Source organism: Emydura macquarii, unplaced genomic scaffold (genome assembly GCF_026122565.2).
Source record: "Emydura macquarii macquarii isolate MOO-44397 ecotype Brisbane River unplaced genomic scaffold, CSIRO-AGI_Emac_v2 contig_2205, whole genome shotgun sequence".
In the NCBI taxonomy this organism is placed as follows: domain Eukaryota; kingdom Metazoa; phylum Chordata; order Testudines; family Chelidae; genus Emydura; species Emydura macquarii.
In genome coordinates this window covers 22,511,977-22,535,023 of record NW_027132342.1, presented here as the reverse complement: position 1 = coordinate 22,535,023, position 23,047 = coordinate 22,511,977, and the positions used below count along the sequence as shown (strand labels likewise).

The 23,047-nt window shown below is 40.4% G+C and overlaps 1 protein-coding gene across 1 annotated transcript in view; it reads left to right on the top strand.

The window, feature by feature from the left end:
* Positions 1-23,047, top strand: part of ANO4 (anoctamin 4) — a 340,774-nt gene that overhangs the window by 278,474 nt on the left and 39,253 nt on the right. Inside the window, exons 15-20 of the mRNA XM_067559089.1 lie at positions 5,897-6,031; positions 6,982-7,078; positions 7,650-7,710; positions 15,875-15,957; positions 16,881-17,021; positions 20,294-20,458. Of these exons, the coding sequence (XP_067415190.1) occupies positions 5,897-6,031; positions 6,982-7,078; positions 7,650-7,710; positions 15,875-15,957; positions 16,881-17,021; positions 20,294-20,458 (682 nt within the window). The remainder of the gene's footprint in view (positions 1-5,896; positions 6,032-6,981; positions 7,079-7,649; positions 7,711-15,874; positions 15,958-16,880; positions 17,022-20,293; positions 20,459-23,047) is intronic.

The window sequence follows — 23,047 nt, the reverse complement described above, 5'->3', positions numbered from 1 at the left end:
TGGCCCTCGATGAGTCATCAGTGCTGACACTAATCTGCATGCGGCAGGAGGGTGGTAGGTGGAGCCCAGCAGTACAGCACAAGTGTTTGGATACAGATATATATCTCACACATCCATAACTTACAGTACAAAGACAATACATGCACATAAATAATATTATCATACTTAACAAATTATAATCTTTCCAATGGTACTTGATATGGCATGTGTTGTACAAATTATTGTAATTTTGCAATTTTGATACCAATAATATTATAAATGGTCACCCCTAATCCAGACAGCGTCACACCCAGTGCCAGAAGTGGACCCATTAACTTCTTCAGGCCCGCAACAAGAGACCATCTCTGTGCCAACTGCCCCGGTGATGTCTACAGCAGCAAAAAACCTGCTCTGCCTCTCGGTGCCAATGTCATCTTCCCTAGAGAAGTCTGGTCCCTTGACAACACTGCTACTTCTACCAGTGATTCAAGCTCCATTACCGCTGTTGCCTGCTTCCCACACAGGTGGTCCCCCAGTACCATTCAAGGGGAAGCCTGCTATGGTGGCATCACTCCATCCATCACCAGGCTCTCAGTACAGGTCCCTGACATTGACTGAATTAGCCCCGACATAGTCAGATGGAGGGGAATCCTCATTGTCAGACTGAGGTGGGATCTAACATATCACAACCCCAAAGCAGGAGCCCCTGGTTTCTGCATAGATCTTATCTTCCCACCTATCACCATGACCCTTTAGTGGAACCTGCCTCACGAATGTGGCTGGGCAATGGGGCCGTGCCTCATATTGGTGGCCATTCTGGAGTTCTTGGGCATTTCCTCCAGCTTCCAGATCTTCCCCACACCATGCATACTCAGTGCCCTCACCTAGAAGGGCTGAGTCTACTCACCGAGTGGCTCAGTCCCCAGAGTCTAGCACCAGGCCTGGTACTGAGCACCAAGAAGAGGTTCCAGAACCAGAGCATCAGCCAGTAGAAGAGACTGTACCCCCTCCAGTCTTCCTCTTCATCCTCTCCAAAAGAGGCTGTTTCGTCAAGCCCAACTTCACCTTCTCCTGATAATTTTAAAGTTTATCAGGAACTGCTAAAGAGAGTAGCTGCAGACTTAGGTATACAGGTTAAAGAGGTCAGGAATTCCTTGAATCACCTGGTTGACATTGTATTATCAGTGGGTCCCTCCAGGGTAGCTCTGCCAATTAACAAGGCAATCCTAGATTCAATAAAGGCTTCATGGCTGACTCCATCCGCTTTGCCTTCCACCTGTAAAAGGATGGAAAGAAAGTACTGTGTACTCCCCAAAAGGTTTGAGTACCTTTATATTCACCCACCTATAGGATCTTGAATCGTCAAAGCAGCTAATGAGAGAGAACGACAGGGGCACCAGACTGCCACACCCAAATCAAAAGATGCCAAGAAGGCAGACTTACTCAGCAGAAAGATTTATTCAGCAGGGGGTGTGCAGCTATGTATCACTAACCAAAAGGCTCTGTTGGGATGATACGATTTTAACTTATGGTTCCCTGGAAAAGTTCAAGGAGCTGCTTTTGGAGAACACTAAGCAGGAGTTCTGTTGCCTCATCAATGAGGGAAGACTGGTCACAAGAATGTCACTGCAAGTGGGGCTGGACAGAGCAGACTTGTCAGATAGAACCATGGCCTCTGCAGTGGCCTTGCATAGATCATCCTGGCTGCAATCTTCTGATCTTCCCTATGAAGTCCAGAGCCCTATTCAGGACTTGCCTCCAAGGGTCCTTCTCTATTCTTGGATTAGATGGACAGCAAGCTCCATGGACTCAAGGACTCTAGAGCCACTCTGAAGTCCATAAGTTTGTACACGCCTGCCTCGGTCAGGAAGCAATATCGGCAACAGCAGACATTCCTTCCTCCTCTTTTGCAGGACCTATCTAGAAAGAGATCAGGGGTTATTGGCATAAGCCTCCTGCTCCTGCTGCTGCAGCTCTGACTCCGGGCTCTTAAAGAGAGAGCCAGAAACCACAAACCGTGCATTTTGATGGGCTAGTCGAGGTCAATATACCAATCTCCATCTCTCCAGACCCGAACCCCCTCACCTTTGCAAACCATCTGTCCCACTTCCACAGTGCATGGTCCTGGATTTTTTTGGACCAGTGGAGCTTGAGCATTTGGGGAAGTGGGATATACTCTCCAATTTGCTTCTATCCCTTCCTCCCCAGCCCTCTTCAGGGACCACTCTCGTAAGAAATGCCATGTCCAAGAGGAAGTTCAATCGCTCCTTCACTTGGAAGCCACAGAGGTAGGGCTATGTGGTCCCAGAGGGAAGGAGTTTTATTCCCAATATTTCCTAATTCCAAGGAATTGGGGTCCAAGACCAGTTTTAGACCTGTATCATCTCAACAAATTCTTAAAAAAAGATGAAGTTTTGCATGGTCACCTTACCTTCTATTATCCCTTCCTTGAATCCTGGTATATCTCCCTTGACTTTAAAAAATGCCTACTTCCATGTGGCAATGAATCAAGCTCGCAGGAAATATCTCTGATTTCTATTAAGTCAAAATCATTAGCAATTCACTGTACTACTTTTTGGCCTGTCAGCAGCTTCCAGGGTCTTTACAAAGGTCTTGGCAGTAGTAGCTGCATACCTCCAAAGACTGGGAGTGAAAGTTTACTCCTACCTAGATGACTGGTTTGTCAAAGGCAGGACTAAATTGCAAGTGCAGAGCAGTATTGCCCTGATCCAGTCAATATTCAATGCTCTGGGACTGTTAATCAACACAGAAAAATCTCTCTTCTCCCTGGTCCAGAGGATAGAGTTTCTAGGGGCTGTACTGGACTCATCTCAAGCCAGGGCCTTTCTTCTGAAGTCCAGGTTCCAGCACATTTGATCAATTGTAGATTTGAAAACTCACCTGGTCATAATAGTACTTAAAGCCCGTGGGTGCAGCAGCACCCTCATCACCCATAGGTCCAGCACTTAAGCTGGGATCTTTCTACTCATGAAGCTGCCATCAGTTAGACTTGTTGGTAACAGTGCCCTCCCATGTCTTCACTTCCTGGATTGGTGGAAAGATCCAGCCAATGTATGTGTAAATGTTCCATTTCTGCACCCATAATCAAATTTCACACTAGTGACCAGATGGTACAGATCTGGGATGGGGAGTCCACCTGGGCTTTCTACAAATGCAGGGTTTGTGGCTCTCAGAGGAGTTAGCTTTACACATCTGTGTCAGAGAACTGAAAGCTCTCAGACTGAAGTGCCAAATATTTCTATCACAGATCAGGGAAGCAGCCTGTTAGTGCTCACAGACAACATGACAGCAATTTTTTTACCTCAACAAGCAGAGGGGAGCTCTCTCTTTTCCACTCTGTTAAGAAGTGACTCTACCCTGGGAGCTCTGTGTTGCCATCCCAGTAGATCTAGAAGCATCTTACCTGCCAGGTGTACAGAACAACCTAGCCGACTACCTGAGCAAATTGTTTAAATCACCATGAGTTGTCTCTTCACCCAGATGTGGCCAGATACATTTTCCAGCAGTGGCGGTTTCCCCAACTGCAGTTATTTGTGACAAAGTCCAACAGAAAGTGTCAGTGGTTTTGCTCCCTAAGCGGTCACAGCCCAATCCATAACAAATGCCTTTTTACTGATGTGGTTAGGTAGATTCTTTTGTGCTTTTCTACCAATCCTACTCATTCACAGAGCATTGCTAAAGCTCAGACAAGACCAGGCCAGAGTCATGCTAGTAGCCCCAGAATGGGCCTGTCAGCACTGGTTCTCCACTCTCCTGGTGCTGTCAGTAAAACCTCCAGTTTCACTTCCACTAAACTCAGGCCTGGTCTACACTGCCAGCGAAATTCGGCAGCAGTCAATGGGAGTTATGCAAGCTATGCTTCCGTTTAGCACACCGTCTCCACTGCACTGCGCCGATGGGAAATACTTAACCATTGACGCAGCACTATGCTCCTGGGGGAGGTGCTTTTATTAAATCGGCTTCCGGATCGATTGAGCATGTCTTCATTGCCACTCAATCAAACCAGAAAAATCGATTTGATGGTAGCGAATTTGCCACCGGTAGTGTAGACATAGCCTCAGACCTAATCTCTCAAAATCACAGTCACCTATTCCACCCACGCCTACAATCCCTTCATTTAACTGCATGGATGCTCCATGGCTGGGCACTAGACATCAGGCTTGCTCTAAAGACATTCAAGAGGTCCTGCTAAATAGTAGAAAGCATTCTACAAGAGCTACTTACCTTGCTAAATGGAGGCATTTCTCCATCTGGTCTTGCCAGTATGGAATATCACCAACCAGTTCTTCATTTCAACATATTCTGGACTACTTATCAGACCTGAAACACAAAGGTTTGGCAGTTAGTTCCATCAAAGTGCATTTGGCTGCTATTTCAGTGTTCTACCTTAAAGCGGACAATCACTCTATTTTCTCTAATGACATCTCCGTAATGCTTTTAAAGGGCTTAGTCATATCATACTCTAAAGTGCAATATCCCATTCATTTGTGGGATCTAAACTTAGTATTGTCAGGACATATGGGTGCCCCTATTTCAACCACTGGGTACTTGCTCGCTGCTGCAGCTATCAATAAAGGTAGCATTTTTGGTAGCCATTACCTTGGTCAGAAAAGTAGGGGAGCTGTGGGCATTAATGTCAGGACCTCCATATATGATCTTTTTTAAGGACAAGGTTTACCTGACGCCTCGCCCAAAGTTCGTCCCAAAGACAGTTTCCTCCTTCCACATCAACCAGTGAGGCATTTGCATACCTTGAACATCAGAAGAGGCTAGGTATTTTACCTGGACAGAACCAGACACTTTCGTAAATCCTCCCAGCTGTTCAGAGCAGTGGCACGTAGAATTAAGAGGTCAATCAGTCTCCACCCAGAGAATTTCTTCCTGGACTGTATTCTGCATACATGTGTGCTATAATTTAGCTAATGTCACAGCACCCAACAGAATGCTTATTCAGTGAGGTTACAATCAGTCTCTGTGGCCTTTCTGGCACAAATTCCAAAGGAATAGACATTTGTAGAGTGGCAACCTTATCCTTGGTCCACATGTTTGCTTCCCACTACGCTTGGCTCAAGGCTCCAGAGATAATGTTAGAGCGGGACAAGTTGTTCTTCAATCTTTATTGAAATAAACTCCAAGCCTGCCTCCTGTCTTATGGCCTGTGGGTCACCAAGAGTGGAATGCATGTGTGCAGTCATTCAAAAAAGAACAACCTGTTCCATAACTGATGTTCTTCATAATGTGTTGTGCATATCCATTTCACAACCTGCCCATCTACCCCTCCTCCTCAGAGTTATGGCAAGAAGGAACTGATGGGGACCAGAGGTGACTCTGCCCCTTTTACCTGAATGCAGTGGTATGTGGTAGCAGGGGGAGCTCGAGCTGCCCAGCAGGTACCACTGAGGGAAAAAGTTTCCTATAACGATGCATGGGGCACACCAACACCAAGAGTGGAATGGACATGTGCAACACTTGTTGAAGAACAACAGTTATGGAACAGGTTAGCAACTGTGTTTTTCTTGGAAATACTTGGGACTGATTCTCCTTTCCCTTGCACCAATTTTACACCAGTGTAACTACATTGATTTCAACAGAGTTACTTAGAAAATACTCCTGTGAAATTGAGAGCAATATCTGGCCTTTTGTTTCCTGGACATACAGAACCAATTACCAAATTTTCAAAAAAAAGTTTCAAAATCCAGCACTGTTACCCTTGATGGGAGCATTTTTGAAGATCAGGCAAGTGCCTAAGTATGGATTTAGGCTCCTCTTTTAGAAAATGTTAGCCCCAATTTCTGCACTCCCATATGACTTAAATCTTCCTTTTCTGTTAGCAAACAATACTAAATAAACCCTACGTAAACTGGCAGGTAACTTTGCTCTGTTGTGTTTTAAACAGAAGGTATTTTGGTGAGAAAATTGGCTTGTACTTTGCCTGGTTAGGCTGGTATACAGGAATGCTCTTCCCAGCTGCCTTCATTGGATTGTTTGTCTTTTTGTATGGAGTCACAACACTGAACCACTGCCAAGTCAGGTAAAGTGAGCACTTTTATTAGTTTGGGGTTGTGTATAATTCGGCTCTGTTTCATTTCCTATTTTAAAATTCACCATATGTTATCAAGTCTTTCACAAAAAACAGCATAAACACACATGGCAAGACTGTGCTCTGCTTTCAAAAAGTAGTGGAGAAGTCTCATGCATGAAGTCTCCCTAGTCTTGCATTCTGGCACGTGGGCTGGATATCATGTGGTCCCCTGAGTGCATAGTAGACTATGTAAAGCTATGGGTGATGCCAAAGCTAGCTTTTGAGAGTGCTAGGGAGAGGATGGAGCCATAGCTTTCTCATTGGCTGACAGAGTGGACAGGAAATGTCACTCTCCTCAAAGATGGCTTAGCAGCTGTGCTTCCCAAAGCTCCAAGGGGCACTCTTCAGGCATTGTGCCACATGGAGCTCCTCTGGAGGTGTTGCACCTCCACACTGCCTGCCAGTCTGAGGCAGTGCCTGAAAGAGCCCCCTTTACCTGTAATCACGCTGTTCCTGTCCCCTTGGTTGGAGATCTCTCTTGGCTCAGGGACAAATTAGAAATGGTAAAGAGATGATAACTCATCCGGTCTGTCCTGCTATCCACTGCGAGGCTATTCTCTGCAACATATTTTCTAGTTCTTTTTGATTTTGCTCTTTTTTATTTCTTTTTTTATTTTTAAACAAAAGGACGTGCAATCTAAAAATTTCAAACTGCATGTGTTTTCTTGAGAAAGGCATTATTCGTGTATGAAGTTGAGACCTACACAGTTATAAGTGGACCTATTCTAAGTGTTTTAGACAGCAGGAACATATTGACATCCGTAACAGAAAGCACTAGAAATGTATGATAAGAGAAATTTAATTCACCAGCTGTGATTTATCAGCGAAATATATTGGTCCATTTTAAGAATGATAATTGTGTATGAGAGTATCAATCCTTATCTTTTCTCTTTTTCCAGTAAAGAAATCTGCCAAGCCACAGATACTATAATGTGTCCTATATGTGATAAATACTGTCCCTTCATGAGGTTGTCAGACAGCTGTGTTTATGCTAAGGTACATTTAAACTATGCAAATAGAAAATGTTTATGCTTTCTCAGTATTTTGAGAATATCTTTAATAAACTTGGTTAAATGAAAAGTTCCAAATGATGGATCAAATTCAGCCCCTTCACTTCAATAAACACACCTATACTTATGACTGAATGTGGTCCTTGGAACTTATTTACACTTATATGCAATTGCACTTGATGTATTCAGCAGTCACAAAAATTATGTCCTGGCACCTGGAACAGCTCTTATGAACCATCTTTTGTATGTAGCTTCTCAAAACAAATTACCTTAGGCTGAAAGGATGAACTACCCCAGAAGTTATAAATCTACACAAGAGATTATATCTGTTCAGCTGATGTGCACCTTGATCCTGAGAGGTGCTGAGCACCTGTAAGTCCCATGTTCAGCACCTCTCAGTGTAAGGCGCCCAGAGAGGATGTTGGTCTTCGGGACAGTCAGTCTAGCAGCTCTCATGAGCACCACCCATTTTTATCTTTATTTTTTAACAAAACAGAAAAAATTGTGACTAGAACCTTCAAATAATTAATTCATCAGGTTATTGGTATCATTCACAGGTAACCCATCTTTTTGACAATGGAGCTACTGTCTTTTTTGCTGTTTTCATGGCAGTGTGGGGTAAGTCTTTTTTTGGATTTGTGTAATGTTAGTACATTTTCCTTAAAATGTATGATGTTCAATAGGACCCTTTAAACTCCAGCATGCCTAATTTAGATTCTGAAATACAGGGTATTGGCTTGACTCTTCTCAGTCAGGTCTTTTCTAGTTCATTGAAAATGTGGAGGGAAAGGGTAAGAATCTACAGTTTTAAAGTTCAGTTTCTGGACCATTTGGACTATATGTAAATCAAAATAATTAATCTTAAAAATGTATCAAATAAGCAGTATCCATGTGGACAGTTATATCCTGGTTGAAAAACTAGAGTTTTAAAATGTATTGATATTGAGTTAAGTTCTGGAGTCTTTATTCAGTCATTCCTCAGGCCTTGTATCTTCTGGGGAAAAGCATCATGTCATACCCAAGAAAAATTCGCAGAGATATGAGATGCTTTCCTGGAAGTATATGAATGATTTTACTAAATGCATGAACTCCCCTCGCTTCCCTGTCTTCTCTACCCACTTCTGTCCCTGCCCATCTGGATCCCCCTCCTCTGAACTTTGCTTCTATTCTTTATCTTAACTTCATAATTTTTCTATAACTAGCTGGATTTTTATAAACAAATGTTGATTTTAAAATTGTGTAATACAAATAATTGATTTATATTTTAACCATTCACATTTTATATATATAATTAAATGTTTCAAATATAGCTCACGTTAGGTGGCAAATGGTTAATATGTTATAAGGAGTTAATATATTAAGAAAAGTTTCTGTATAGCTTGTTATGTATATTTTTTCTGTATATATAGATATAGATATATTTAAATTAATTAAAAGTTAGTAGAAAAAGAAAAAAACAGTGGCTTTAGAAGTAGCCTTCTGGCCTTAGAATCTATGAATACTTAATAACCATCCTACAGCTCTTCATTAAAGACTATAGGGACTATATGTGTCCCTAGATTTGCCCTTTCTGGCTGCTGCTTTTTCTTGTGCCAGGGATTCTCAGAACGACAGTTCAGAAACAAACCCTGCAGCAAATAAATTGCAAAGAATTCTTTCACAGTGCATAAGAGAGTTGCCTTTAAGAACTTGGTTCAATCCAAACTTGTAGCTAGTGATGAAATAAGTTTTGATACACTAAATTCAGTTATGAGTGACAACTGTACAGGACTAAAAAAAACACTGCATGTGTACTACTTTAGTGTAGCGTATGTCATGGATGTAGCCAAGCATATGCCATGATACATCACTGTATGAAGACATTTCTAACAGTGATTGGCAAAAGAGATTTTTGTTTTTCATTTGGCCTTTTCTTTCTATCTAACAGCATCTGCTATGTGTTAGTGACCGTAGTGTGTAATGGCATGTTTCCCTTGGGAAATTGTGGGTATACTACAAGCAGGGGCTGCCAATATGTTTATGCATTTCAAATTCTTGTCTACACCCTGAGTTCTAGTTTCTCCAAGAAAGGCAAATCATAGAGCAAGGATGGAATCTAAGGTACCTCCTATCCCCCAAAAATTGGTCATTGGCGAGAAAGGGGATTGCAGGTTGGTTTTGGAAATCCCATTGTCTACCCTGTTCGTAATCTCCCAGTTTTCCATGTTCAGTGTTGCCAAACCAGAAATTGTCACAAACAAATAAATGTAATGTGAATCCACAGGGGGTATCATCACACAATGTCTGACCAAAATTACATTGATATGGTTAGTTTCAGTGGAACTCGATGACAGCATGGAATGTGCATACTTCAGTCATGGTCTGAAATATTTTTAAAGACAATATTTGCTCTCAGTAACCTCCATTATCTTTAGTAGGGTTATGTGTGTGTAAATGAGAGCACAATTTCTCCCTTAAGCTTTAGCTTTTTAATAAATGATGACGTAATGATGGTTCGGATTTGTTTAGTGAATATATACCATACTATGAGATTATTCTAAATTAGCTGTGTGATGATCCACTCTAAACGACATTTTATTTTTTCTGGTAGACTAGCTTATTTTTCCTAGGTTTCTTTGTCGGTTTTTAATGTCAAATACATTGTTTCTCCTCTTCTCCTACATCCATCCTTTTTCCACACCCCATCCCCATCCGAGTTTGTTAAGCCCTACCCCACTTCGCATTCAAGTTCTTCCTAAAGACTCTTTTCTTCTGCAGTGCCCAGAGGAAGTGAGCCAGTAGTAATAATAATATAATAACACTGTCTCTGAGCAATTCTCTCCTCTGGATTGCCTGCTGTGGCCTATCTTTTCTTATGTCTGTCTTTTAGAACCCGTGAAAATCAGAATCTGTCCCTTAGAGTACAAGCTGTGAGAGGCAGGAGCTGACTTCATTTTGTGTCTTGCAGAGAACTGTACTCAATGTCAGTACTTAACAAATTATGATAATCTGCCGTGCGTCACTGTTTTTGGATCCATTGATTTAAACACAACACAACAGCAGCCTTGAACAGAAAACAATAGTGCTGGTTTTCTGATGAAAGATGGAAATGTTTGGCCTGCACTTGAAAAATGCTTTTGGACTCTTTGCTAAAATGAAATTCCTTTCTGAACTGGGACAGACCTGCCTACTTTGCTGTACACAGTTCAGTTCTTGCTTCTTCAATGTACAAATACAGCATTTACTTCTGGAATAATGTTGGATCTTCAGATGTTATATACTGCATCTCTCCTGAGCGTGTGTGTGTAGCTCCCAGAAAACCTAAAAAGCTGCTGCAGAGAAGCTGAGCCAGTATAAATAGCATTTTCCTCTCAAATACAGGAAAACCCAGTCTGTGTAAATCTTTTTTCTCTTTTTTCATGTGAGGTTTTTTACTCTAAATTTGGCCTCAATACTATGTTTTCATTGGGAGCACCTACCTCATTGTCATGCTACACAGAGACACAATCTCCTGGGCAGTCGGGAAGAAATTAAAATGCACTCAGTCCTATAACTGAACTGGCCTTTCTTAAAATGAATATAAAAGATTATCTTATGTGGCTAGGGAGACTTCTAAATACAACCCCTGAATCCAAAATGTCTCCTTAGCAGTCTTTGAAACATATCCCAAATAGGCAGAATCTGTTGACCTTCAACCCACACTGCAAGCCCCATATATTTATCCAGGTATTTAAAGAGGAAGGGGCATGTTAAGGGCTGGCATTTATGGAGGAGCAGGGATATCACATGCTTTCGACTTTATTTCTGGTTGGTTATGAGCTAATTTTCAGGTGAAAAGAAACTGCTGTTTTTATCTTTTTATGTGAGCATATATTTTAACTCATGGAAAAGGCAACCAGAGCCAAGGGTAGGTACTTTATTTTTATATGTAAATCAAAAGAACTAAAATACATCTCCAGGTTGATGATTAATCTGCTGTGACCAGGATAGAGAACTGCACTGTAGTATCTATTTCCTGAGAGCCATTAATTTCAGCAGCCCCATTAGCCAATCTTGCTACAGAACCCTGGAGCCCAGTATCTGTCTTATCTTCTTCCATAATGTTTTGAGTTAGTTAAGTAGGTCTCACTAGATTAAGGCTGGGATTTTCGAATGGGCCTATGGGGCTTGGGCATCTGACTCCCTTTGAAAATCCCTGCCTAAAGCTTTCACATTTCAAATGATGGTTTTACAGTCTCATAGACAGTTCAGTCATTGATTATCAAATTAAAATACATCTGGTTTGCAAAAGTTTTGGATATCTCTGAACTCTTGGCTATAGCCAGAGATATATCATTAGATTATGAATACCATGACATCTTCAGACCAATACGTGAACAGTCACTCTTAAAAGTAGTTGCACTACCAGGAATAAGAGATGGACCTGAGCCTTTACACAAAGATATGGATCTAAGGATGGCTGGATCTGGGTTTTTGGTTTGACCATTATAATGACAGCGGCCAGCTGAAAATGTAGATCTCTCAAGTTATGAGGTGTTCAGATCTGGAGTTTTGATTTGGGTTTGGTTTTATCAGGCATTGTTTCACACCATCAGACAATTCCAATTGTCTGATGCCATGAAATAACTTCTAGCTCTTCAGGACAAGGACAGTCTTACTCAGCATTTATACTGCACTTAACACAACAGGGCCTCGATCCTTATTGATGCTCTAAGGTGCTAGTGTAGTGCAAAGAAACACACTCCTTACCAGGAACTATACTTTTCATAAGCTGCTTCATCATTTCATTTACTGTATTTCTACCCTTCCAAAGCAAAGGACTAGATAACTGGAGAGGATAACTGACTTGTAACTGGCCTCTCATGGAAAAAACATGATATACATTTACCCTGAAAGATTATAGGTCCAAGATAACCTTTATTTCAAATTGCTATGTTCAAAGTCCCAATAATGGTCAGACTTTGCTAAATTGAAGGATTTTGCTGCTAATGACTCTCCAGCTGGAGACTGAAGATCTTGTGTGATGGTGGTGTTGTCCTAAGGAGGCATCCTTTACAAAATTTCTAAACCATTTCAAGTCCAACCTTCAATGACTAGGAGAGCTTGCTGATGGAGGGTCTCTAAGGGTATGTCTACACTCTGAGCTGGGTACATAATTCCCAGTTTACAGAAACATACCTGCACTAGCTCTGATAGGACTAGCACACTAAAAATTAGAATGCAGCTATGACAGCATGGATGATAAAGCAACTGAATGACTTGAGTTTATATGCCTACCTCTTCCATCTCCACATTTTTTAGGGGGCTAAGAGAAACTAGAAAAGTCTTAATTATAGTTCTCTCTTGACTATACAGAGGCAGCGACCCCAAGAACCTCTCTGAGACTTTAGGCACATACATAGGTGGCCAGCCCCTGCCATTGCTTGTGCTGCCTTGGCTATTCTTTATATTTAGTCCACTAGATCAATGAGCGCTATAATGAATATGTCTCCTTAAGCTGGGAATTACATCCCTAGCTTGAATGGTAGACAAACCCTCAGAGACACAGAATTTTTCTGGGGAGCTTTCCAAATCTCAGAAATGGACAAATTATTTTTCCTATCAAGCATCTGGGCTTGATTTTCAGAGGTGCAGAGCATCTGCAGTTCCCATTGACTTCACTTGGAGTTGTGAGTGCTTAGCACTTCCAAGCCCTACTATTTCAGGTTTTCTATTTTAGGGGAAAAGACCTAAATGTCATCCCTTTTGCCAAAAGATATATTGTGCTTAGTGGAAACATTAGTAAAGTCTCTAGGGAGGAATGTCACTCATTTTTCCTTTGCCTAGACTAGTTCTTGGTAAAGATACAATAGCCGTTGGCTAAGGATCAAGTTATGAGACACCTCTGTCCTCTGCTTCAGACTCTTGCACACACATTCACACAGACATGTTCCCAGCTTGTACAGACTTGTCAAATAAATTGATGAGTATGTGCATTTATTTGGGAAAAAGAACCTCTATGACCATTTGTCAATTAATTAAATGACAAATAAGTTCTTGTAAAATCAGGTTACATTATAGCAGTTACTTATTTAAATGAAATTTCATGAGGAGGGGGAGAATATTACAATGGTTTTGTTGTGCAGCTTTGTTTGAGGCTCAACACCAAAGTTGTGTCATTGTGCAACAGGGACTATTATCCAGAAGCAGTCATTATGAATGCTTTGCCAGAAAAGCAACTGAATGACTTGAGTTTATATGCCTACCTCTTCCATCTCCACATTTTTTTAGGGGGCTAAGAGAAACTAGAAAAGTCCTAATTATAGTTCTCTCTTGGCTATACAGAGGCATGTTTTCTCTGATAAAGGAATTAGCTTTGGAACAGTTGCTGAAATGCAAAGTTTAAAAAACAGAAACTAACTGAAGTATTTGGTATTTTTATTAGCAATAAGAAATGCCTATATACTTCTCAGAACATAAAACATTCTCCTTCTTCTGCTTTCAAAGGGGGTAGAATCTGAGGAAGTTCTTTAACATAAATCCAGGAGTATGTAGTCTATTGAAGAAGGTTAGAAGGAATGAGAGTATTCATCGATGCTCTGAAATAAACTAGGGCAAGAAAAGAGAGATAAGCAATAGGTCATTAACCACCCAGAGGAAGCCAGCCTTGGAACTATACAAGATCACAAATTAGACTGAAAGTACTAAAGGAAGTCCTGCTGACAAGGGCGTTTTGTAGAAGTGGATGCTATTATGTTGAATATCAAGACAATTGAAAGGATGGCAAACAACAGTATAGCAGAACTATACCAAAGTGTGTCTATGCGTTCTGAACTTTAGAACTCTCCAAGAATTTTGCCTGAACATATGGGATAAATGTATCAATTTGAAGTTTCCTAACAAGTATGGCAGAATAATGTTATATGCAGTGTTGTTGTAGTGATGTTGGCTCCAAGATATTAGAGTGAGAAGGTGGGTGAGGTAATGTATTTTATTGGACCTCACCCCCCTTCTCTCTCTAGAATCATGTTATACTGTCTTGTTCAGAAATGAATGCTGAATACATGATAAAGGATATTAGAGATTATCTGACTAGAAAGGAAGCAGAGGGATTTCAAATGTTGATACTTTTAGAAGCTCTCGGTATTACAGAAATGCAATGAGATGAGCTATCAACAGCATATGATACAATATTCAAAGATGGAAAGAAGGGCTACTGACCTCGGCAGAAAAAGAAGAATGTAATATAAAAATAAGAAAATAGGATATTGGGAATCATAGTGTGAATGCTGAATAAATGAAAAATAGTACCAAATAGTACCAGAAAGAAACTTCAACAGCCATAGGCAGAGATATTAACTATGGATTTCCCCCCCATGTACTTTAAAAATAAGAGGGGAAAATATCTTGATTCATCTTGTATTAGTCTCAAAAGTTCAGATACTTGGACTGAAAATCTCACAAGATTCCTGATACAGTGTGCCCTTGTGTGGGAAGAAATTGTTAAGAAAGTAGTCATCCTCACTGTACTTTGACACTGAGCCTGAAAGTGTAGAGAAATGGGAGGGGGAAAAGAGAGACTCCAAACTGACTTGGTAGTAAGTAAAAGACATTACCCTTTACAGTTGTTTTCTAGCCTATGTGAAATGAGTTGATGCACTGAATCCAGTTACTAGAAATAAAACCATCACATGTGCATCACAAAAACCACCATACTAATTGGCATTCTTGTTGGCAGTAGGCAGGCTAAGGACTGAATCATCATGAAGAATGAGCTACATTCCTGCCCATTCAGGTGATCCCTCTAGGACAAGATTTGAGGCACATTGTTAGGATGTTGTTGGGGAAGCTTGCACAGTCACTGCTGGCAGTATCCCTGCCCTGTTGTGTGAATAAACAAAGGTTTTCAGTTTCCAGGGCTGTCAATCTGGCACGCTTTGTAAGTATTAAGTGCCCAATCCAAAGCCCACTGAAGTCAATGAATGACTCCCATGGGTTTCAGTGTGCTTAGGATCAGACCCTAAATTCCCTATGTGTAAATAAATAAATACATTCATAAATGTATACACAGTGTTCTCCAAAACATGAATTATGATCAGTCGACTAAATACTTCCTGATCTTTCCTGCCAATATAAACACTGTGGCAAGCACAACTACTTCTCTGAATACTGTACTGCAGTGAACGCTATACTCATGCTATATACTCCAGTGAGTTATGTAATTGTGCTTCACATGAAAAAGATTTAACACATTAATCCATGCCAGAAATATATGTTTCTGTATTTTAAAAGCAATGCCTTGGATTAAAAAGGCAAGGCACCAGTTTCAGTCTCCTCCGCAGCTCTCTATTGAATTGCACATGCACTGGAATCTGATTAAAAACTTCTTTGCTTCCCTTGGATACTGAGTCCTGTATATTTAAATAGTCTTCTGATGAGGAAAGTTACCTTTTTCATCTACATTTTCCCCGAGAAACCTTTGACTTTGTCATTGATCTATCTAATTTAGCTAAGATGACTCATAGGAACTATTTCATTCTTTTCAATCTTTAGCTCATTTGATTGTAAATTTAAACACATTCAATTAGCACTAAATGAAATCTCCAAAGAATCAATCATATCTGACACAAGCCAAAGTAGTCCTTAGAAAGCAATACCTTGCGAATGCAGTTTTGATCATCAGAAAGATTTGCTGTTCAAAGAAGTCCAGTTATGCAAACAAATGAAAATAATGCAACAGCTTCATTCAGCAACAATGCTAGTAGTTAACATATTTTCTTCATTTGAAAATGATCTTGTAATTTCTTTTTTCTATTTGCTCTAGCAACTCTTTTCCTGGAGTTTTGGAAAAGAAGACGAGCAGTAATTGCTTATGACTGGGACTTGATAGACTGGGAAGAAGAAGAGGTTTGTATAGCTCATTTACTTCTTTGATCTTGCATATAAGAGAATCTGGTTAAAAATCAGCAACCACTTTTTCCTTTAGTTTTGTTATCAATTTCTATCTCACATCAGAAACTAGAAAATAAATAATATAATTTTATCCATATGCCAGGACAAGCATTTTCTCCTGAGATGCTTCATCTAGATCTGTGAAGGAACTTTCTGCAGGCCAAATTATGCTCTCATTTTTCACCAGTGTAAATCCACATTAACTTCACTGAAGTCTTTGGGCATTCTCTGGGTTTACGCCAACGTAGGTTTGAAAAGGATCTGGCTTCCATTGTGACGGAACTAACAACAATCACACAGAAAGAAATCTTTCAGCATGATTTCATTTTTTTTAAAGCAATGACTTGCTAATCCAAAGAAATTCAAATTAAAAAAAAAAAAAAAGCAAAAGCTTGACCTCCCTGCCTGCCCTTGAATACTATACATTAAACATGAACATCAAGATGAGCTTCTAGGTGTTGCTTTGAATAGCTGCTAAGAACACTGATGGGGAACCTCAAAATGTTTGTCACAGCTCCCCAAAGTCTGTCTGCTCATTGTTTTCACATCACAGTAGGTGTAACACAGTGCTATACAGACACTGTCATGAATAACAATATTATTGCCCACAAATACTCTTGTTTATAATGGTGACTAACTGGAGAGTTTCTTAAATTTTACAGAAGTAATTCTTGAATTTAGATGCCTTTTTCTTACAATGATCTACTGTTTTCCTCATTAAGAGCTGCTGATTTCCCAACAGCCAAGCTTTTACAATATTTGTGTCTGGCACTTAACTTCACTGATATATTACTAAAAATAATTTTATGAAAAAGGTGATCTGAAGTTTAACCTTGCCTAACTGTATTGGACATGAAAATTGTTCATCTGTTCTTTAGGAAGAAATACGTCCCCAGTTTGAAGCCAAGTACTCCAAAAAAGAACGGATGAATCCCATATCTGGAAAACCAGAGCCTTATCAAGCATTTGCAGATAAATGCAGCAGACTTATTGTTTCTGCATCTGGAATATTTTTTATGGTTTGTGAACTTGAATTTCCTTACCAGTTGCATGCAATATAAAATCATGTATTGCTGCTGAGAGAGTGGAGATAGAGAATGTGATTGTTTAGCCCATGTGAGGGCTTAACCTATTTTTACTGAAAGGCACCCCTAGTGAGAGACCAAGGTTTAAGAGTACCCTCAGGGCTCATAGTTATTCTATTGGAGACAATGCTACAGTACATTACAGAGGTCTTGAAAAAGAGATGTTATTCTCAGTGTCAATGCGATGTGGGAAGTTAAACCCCTCCCTCCAATTTGAATTGCTCCTCTCCCCTCCAAGGTACAAAGCTTAAATCAGTGAATTTTGCCATACAGTTGTATGGCTTGTATTGTTAAATCTCAATCTGTGAACATTAGACAAATCTCTTCATATTTATTGTTGTATGATTACAATCTTTTCTGAAAGAAAATACAAATCCTGAATTTAACACAGAGAGCCCTAAACTAGAAATGATCCCTTGTAACTGTGACATTTGTATGCGTAGCAGAATCTTTGTGGTTTACGGTTAGCAGAATAGAAGAGTTTCAGCTTAAATATTTAAAATGAGTGGGGGCAATTTAAATCACTTTTTAGCCTTAGAGTAATGTGTCTCAATTGTTTTACTGACAAACTAATGATTTTCTCTTTTAAATATTTACGACTGACCAAACTAATCTCTAAACATTAAAGCCAAAATACTGAGCCCTTTAAGTGAAGGTGCTGCGAAGTCCATCCCTGTGCCCTAAACCCAGAGCTGTCCAACCTCAGGCAAGTCCCTACTGTAAATTACAGCAGCTTCCAGACTACTGTGTTTTACACCCATTCCAACAGGTAAGGGACCATATAGCCACAGGGATTCCCTAGCCACACCTGGATCAAGAGAAAGAGTGAGTATAGATGATTCTAAGGCCACTCTACACCACCTAGGAATTCCTGTCTCCACAGGGAATCACCCTCTAGCTCACTAGTAAGGTGACTTTGTGGCTGCTGTGTGCTCCCACAGTGGCAAAGAGTAGCTTTAACCAATCAGATGAATTGGCCCAACCTAGTCACACACACTTTAATCTTCTCCTTGTCACATTGCTCTACACATGGATTATGCCAACCTCTCTGAAATCAGTTCTGTAAAAAAAAACCAATAGAATGTGAAAATGGCTTGAAATTCTGGAGGGGCGGGTTGATTTTTTTTCCTAATTAACTAAGAATGATGTTTCACCTTTTTTCAGGTTTTAAGTATGCACTCCAGGTGTAGTAACACATGTGGACACACCAAACATATGACTGGTTTCTATTCAAGAAAATTTAACTACAGAGTAACATTGCTAAGATATAGTATATAATGTATTCTTATCAGCAAGTTAAAGAAGTATGGGTTGGATGAATGGACTATAAAATGGATAGAGAACTGGCTAGAGCATAGGGCTCAACGAGTAGTGATCAATGGCTCCATGTCTAGCTGGCAACCGGTCACAAGCGGAGTTCCCCAGGGGTCGGTCCTGGGGCCGGTTTTGTTCAACATCTTTATTAATGATCTGGAGGATGGGGTAGATTGTACCCTCAGCAAGTTTGCGGACGACACTAAGCTGGGGGGAGTGGTAGATACCCTGGAGGGTAGGGATAGGATTCAGAGTGACCTAAACAAACTGGAGGATTGGGCCAAAAGAAACCTAATGAGGGTTCAACAAGGACAAGTGCAGAGTCCTCCACTTAGGAAGGAAGAATCCCATGCACAGCTATAGACTGGGGACCGACGAGCTGGGCAGCAGCTCTGCAGAAAAGGACCTGGGGGTAACGGTGGATAAAAAGCTGGATATGAGTCAGCAGTGTGCCCTGGTTGTCAAGAAGGCTAATGGCATATTGGGCTGCATTAGGAGGGGCATTGCCAGCAGGTCACGGGAAGTGATTATTCCCCTCTATTCGGCATTGGTGAGGCCGCATTTAGAATATTGTGTCCAGTTTTGGGCCCCCCACTACAAAAAGGATGTGGACAAGTTAGAGAGAGTCCAGCGGAGGGCAACCAAAATGATTAGGGGGCTGGAGCACAGGACTTATGAGGAGAGGCTGAGGGAACTGGGCTTGTTTAGTCTGCAAAAGAGAAGAATGAGGGGGGATTTGATAGCAGCCTTTAACTACTTGAAAGGGGGTTCCAGGGAGGATGGGGCTAGGCTGTTCTCGGTGGTGGCAGATGACAGAACAAGGAGCAACGGTCTCAAGTTGCAGGGCGGGAGGTCTAGGTTGGACATTAGGAAAAAGTTTTTTACTAGGAGGGTGGTGAAGCACTGGAATGGGTTACCTAGGGAGGTGGTGGAATCTCCATCCTTAGAGGTTTTTAAGCTGAGGCTTGACAAAGCCCTGGTTGGGATGATATAGCAGAGGTTAGTCCTGCTTTGAGCAGGGGGTTGGACTAGATGACCTCCTGAGGTCCCTTCCAACTCTAATATTCTATGATTCTATGATTCTATGTAGACTGGATAAAATGAGTCATCCATTCCAATAACAAAATATTTAACCTCTAGTTGCTGGGACATAAGTGGGACACAAGTCAATCATGACAGGAAACAGTTACCATTTAATGTCCAACTGTTTGTATGATATGTATGTATGACAATTGACTTAGTGACCTTAGCTCAGCTGCAAAATTTTCCTCATCAGATACCTTTGCTGAGTATCATCAAAAATGCCAGAGATTAAATTAGCAAAGAGATTGAGTTTACCATCCCTAGATATAATCCCTATAAAGTAGTACAGTGAAGCAGCTTGCTAGGGTAATGTGATGAAACACTTTCTGTTGCTTCCTGTGCGCTATTTAACACTTGGTGAAATTCACCCCAGGCAAAGGGGCAGCACAAAAACCTATGTACCACTTAAATATTCAAAGTATGACTTATGTGGTCCATAGACCATGTACTGACCCTTTCCACAGAGGTGAATTTCATCCAGGGTAAGTAAGGCGAAATTTCAATTTCCAGGGCTAGCAATCAAGCACCATTCACTAACACTGTAAAACAGAAAACCGTTATATTTTTCAAGAGAATGATTAAATTTAGATATTGTAATCAGATACCAAATGTATTTTATATTATAGGAAATGGAGAGGAAATTAGAGATTAATTAGGATGAAACCTCCCTCAGGAGAGAATGATGTATGTTTCAGGACTGTCACTTGATATTTTTAGATAGGTTTACTTTTATAGTCTGGAAAATTTCAGGAAAAAATCTATTCTAATTCCAAAGAATTTCAGACTTTTCTGTTTTTCACCCTTTTTAGATCTGTGTGGTGATTGCTGCTGTTTTTGGCATTGTTATTTACCGTGTTGTGACTGTCAGCACTTTTGCTGCCTTTAAGTGGGCTTTAATCAGGAATAATTCTCAGGTTGCAACTACAGGGACTGCAGTGTGCATCAACTTTTGCATCATCATGCTACTGAATGTGGTAAGTAGAGATAACCAGGATCTCAAAAAACTACATGCAGGCTATTGATCTATATATGCCCCAGTCTGGTTGCTGCTGAATGGCCTCAGTTGCTACTGACTTTAATGGGAGTAAGGGTGCTCATCACCTTGTTGGACTGGGTATCTACCATATCTATGTTATTGGCTTCAAAATTCACTTAAGTGCAATACACTTTTGAAAAAGTCTAAAAATTATATTACTTTAAAGGGACATATTCAAGCCAGGTTGGCCCAAATTTGTCCTACACCTTTTTCCTTCTATTTGTTTGCAAATTCCAGGTAATTTTTTAAATATGCTTTTTTAAACCAAAAGGTTCAGTGTTCTTTTTTAATACAGGGACCAAATTCGCTTCTCACCTTTCTCACAGTAAAAATTTCTCCTTAGATATATACAGACTCTCTTTCTACATATGAGAGCACTTACCCATGTTGAAAACTTCACAGGGAGGGATTGACACTGAGTGTTGTGAATTGTCCCATCAGTTACTTCTAATCTCATGAGGGTTTGGCTAAAAGCATGCCAATCACTGCATTCTAAGTGAGAACTCTGTGAGGGTGGATTGAGTCTGGCTTGTGAGGGTGTGTAAGCTGATTTGTTCTTGGGCTGGGATAAAAGGAAGAATTGGGATTCCTAGGCCATCTGTTCCCAGGTGGGGAAGGTTCCAGTGAGGTATATTATGATGGGCTGCGTGGGTAAAGGATGAGTTTACCCATCATCTAAGGTGAGAGAGTTCTGTTGGTTTTCCAGGTGCTTTTGAATATCCATGTAGCAATGATTGTCAGATGTGTTTTCTGTCACCTGGTCTTGGCAAGAAGGTTGCATTCTTTTCTTTCAGATGCACATGTTGCCAGTTACCCATGTCTTTGTCACCCTGAGGTTGTGTTATTGCAAACACTTTACAGGGGGCTACATCTTCAAACCATCCAGAAATTGCAGCTAATGCAGAATGTCTTGACCCATTTAGTAAGCGGAGTTTCTTGCTGTAAGCTTATTATTCCTTAATTCCATAAGCTATGGTGGCTCCTCAGTTGGTTTCTGTTTGAAGTATAAGGTGCTAGTTCTGACCAGTACATGTATAATGCTGGCTATTCAAGAGACCACTTCACTTCCTATGTGATACTGAGGCATATGCAGTCATTTGAGATATTCAAACTAACAGCCCTGGTTTACATGCAAAGGGAGTGTGAGGGACCCTGGCTATAGGAATTCACTTCTCCTCCTTGTCACACCCAAGCCTGCATTTGGTGACTTTTAGTTACAAGTTATAAGATTTGTCTGTTTTCCTATGCCTTTCTGAGGGAAAGAAAGGGGAGAGTTGATTGAGAAATTGAAGGAGGAGGATGGGATGGAAGCCATTTCTGAGTTGAGAAGTTGGTTTGAGGACTGTTTGTAAGAGGTTTTATTTAATGCATTTTGTTTAAAGTCTGTGGCTTTTAATTTGTTCTTTTTTTTTTTTTTTTTGAAGCATGCCTAGATCATGTGATAGGCATAATGAAGAATAAACATAAGTCAATGTATACCTCTGTCAGCAAAGAACTCGCCACCAATTCTCCAAATACAAACTAGCATATGTGCACTGAGGCAACAATGAAACAACTCAAAAGAGAAGTAGATTTCACTTTCTAGCTCCCAAAGAATTCTACTATTAAGGGGAAAAATTTAAAATAATGGTTGGTTCCTTGTTCATAGATTTGTTTTTTTCTGACATATCAAGTGGAGTATTGCAAGAAAGACTTCTTAAATATTTGATTGTGAACTGGACAGTAAGGTGAGCTCCAGGGAAAACAAAATCCCACAAGTATATTAAAGTATACTAAAGCATTAATATGCAACACCTTTTAAGGAGGCAGTGAAGTTTTGAACTTAACCCTTTACTTGCCACGCTGAGTTAATGTAGGTTACAATAGGAAATTAATGGAGATCTTCTAAAATACTAACAGCTTCTGGATCCCATGAGCAATCAGACAGTTGAGTCCTGTACAAGCTGTGAGCAAAGAAAAATGAAGAAAAGTAGCATAGGGCAAGCAAAAATAGATCAAAATAAACAGAACTCGAGGTGAGAAGAGACAATAGGGATTTAAAACAGTCTGGGAATCTCTGTAAGACAACATGGACTGCAGCCAAAGATTCTAATATGACTTTACAACCTATCTGATATAAAGCATCAGGGGAAAGCTTTGGGTCAATCAACTTCTAGGTTGCATGTTTTGAGAGCTGGATGGATAATACAGTTACTCATTCATCTTGACGAGATTAGATGATATTCAAGCTGCCAGTTAATCATGCAGCCTGCACTGAGAGTAATCACTAGCTTTACCTTGGGTAGTAAAGCCTGTTATAACAATAATGTCACCCAAAGAAATACGAACACTGAATAAAATGGTATCTTAAATGAAGCCCTTTGAGATTTGCAGTGATGGACTGCAGTAGCAGATAAACAGATCCAAGCATCATTAAGAGAAACACAAACACTGTCTGTCTGATCCAGGAGGAAGAACAACAAAACATAATATTCACACACAGACACGCAAGTCATTGTAGACCTGTGAACAGTCACTCTCAGTGCCA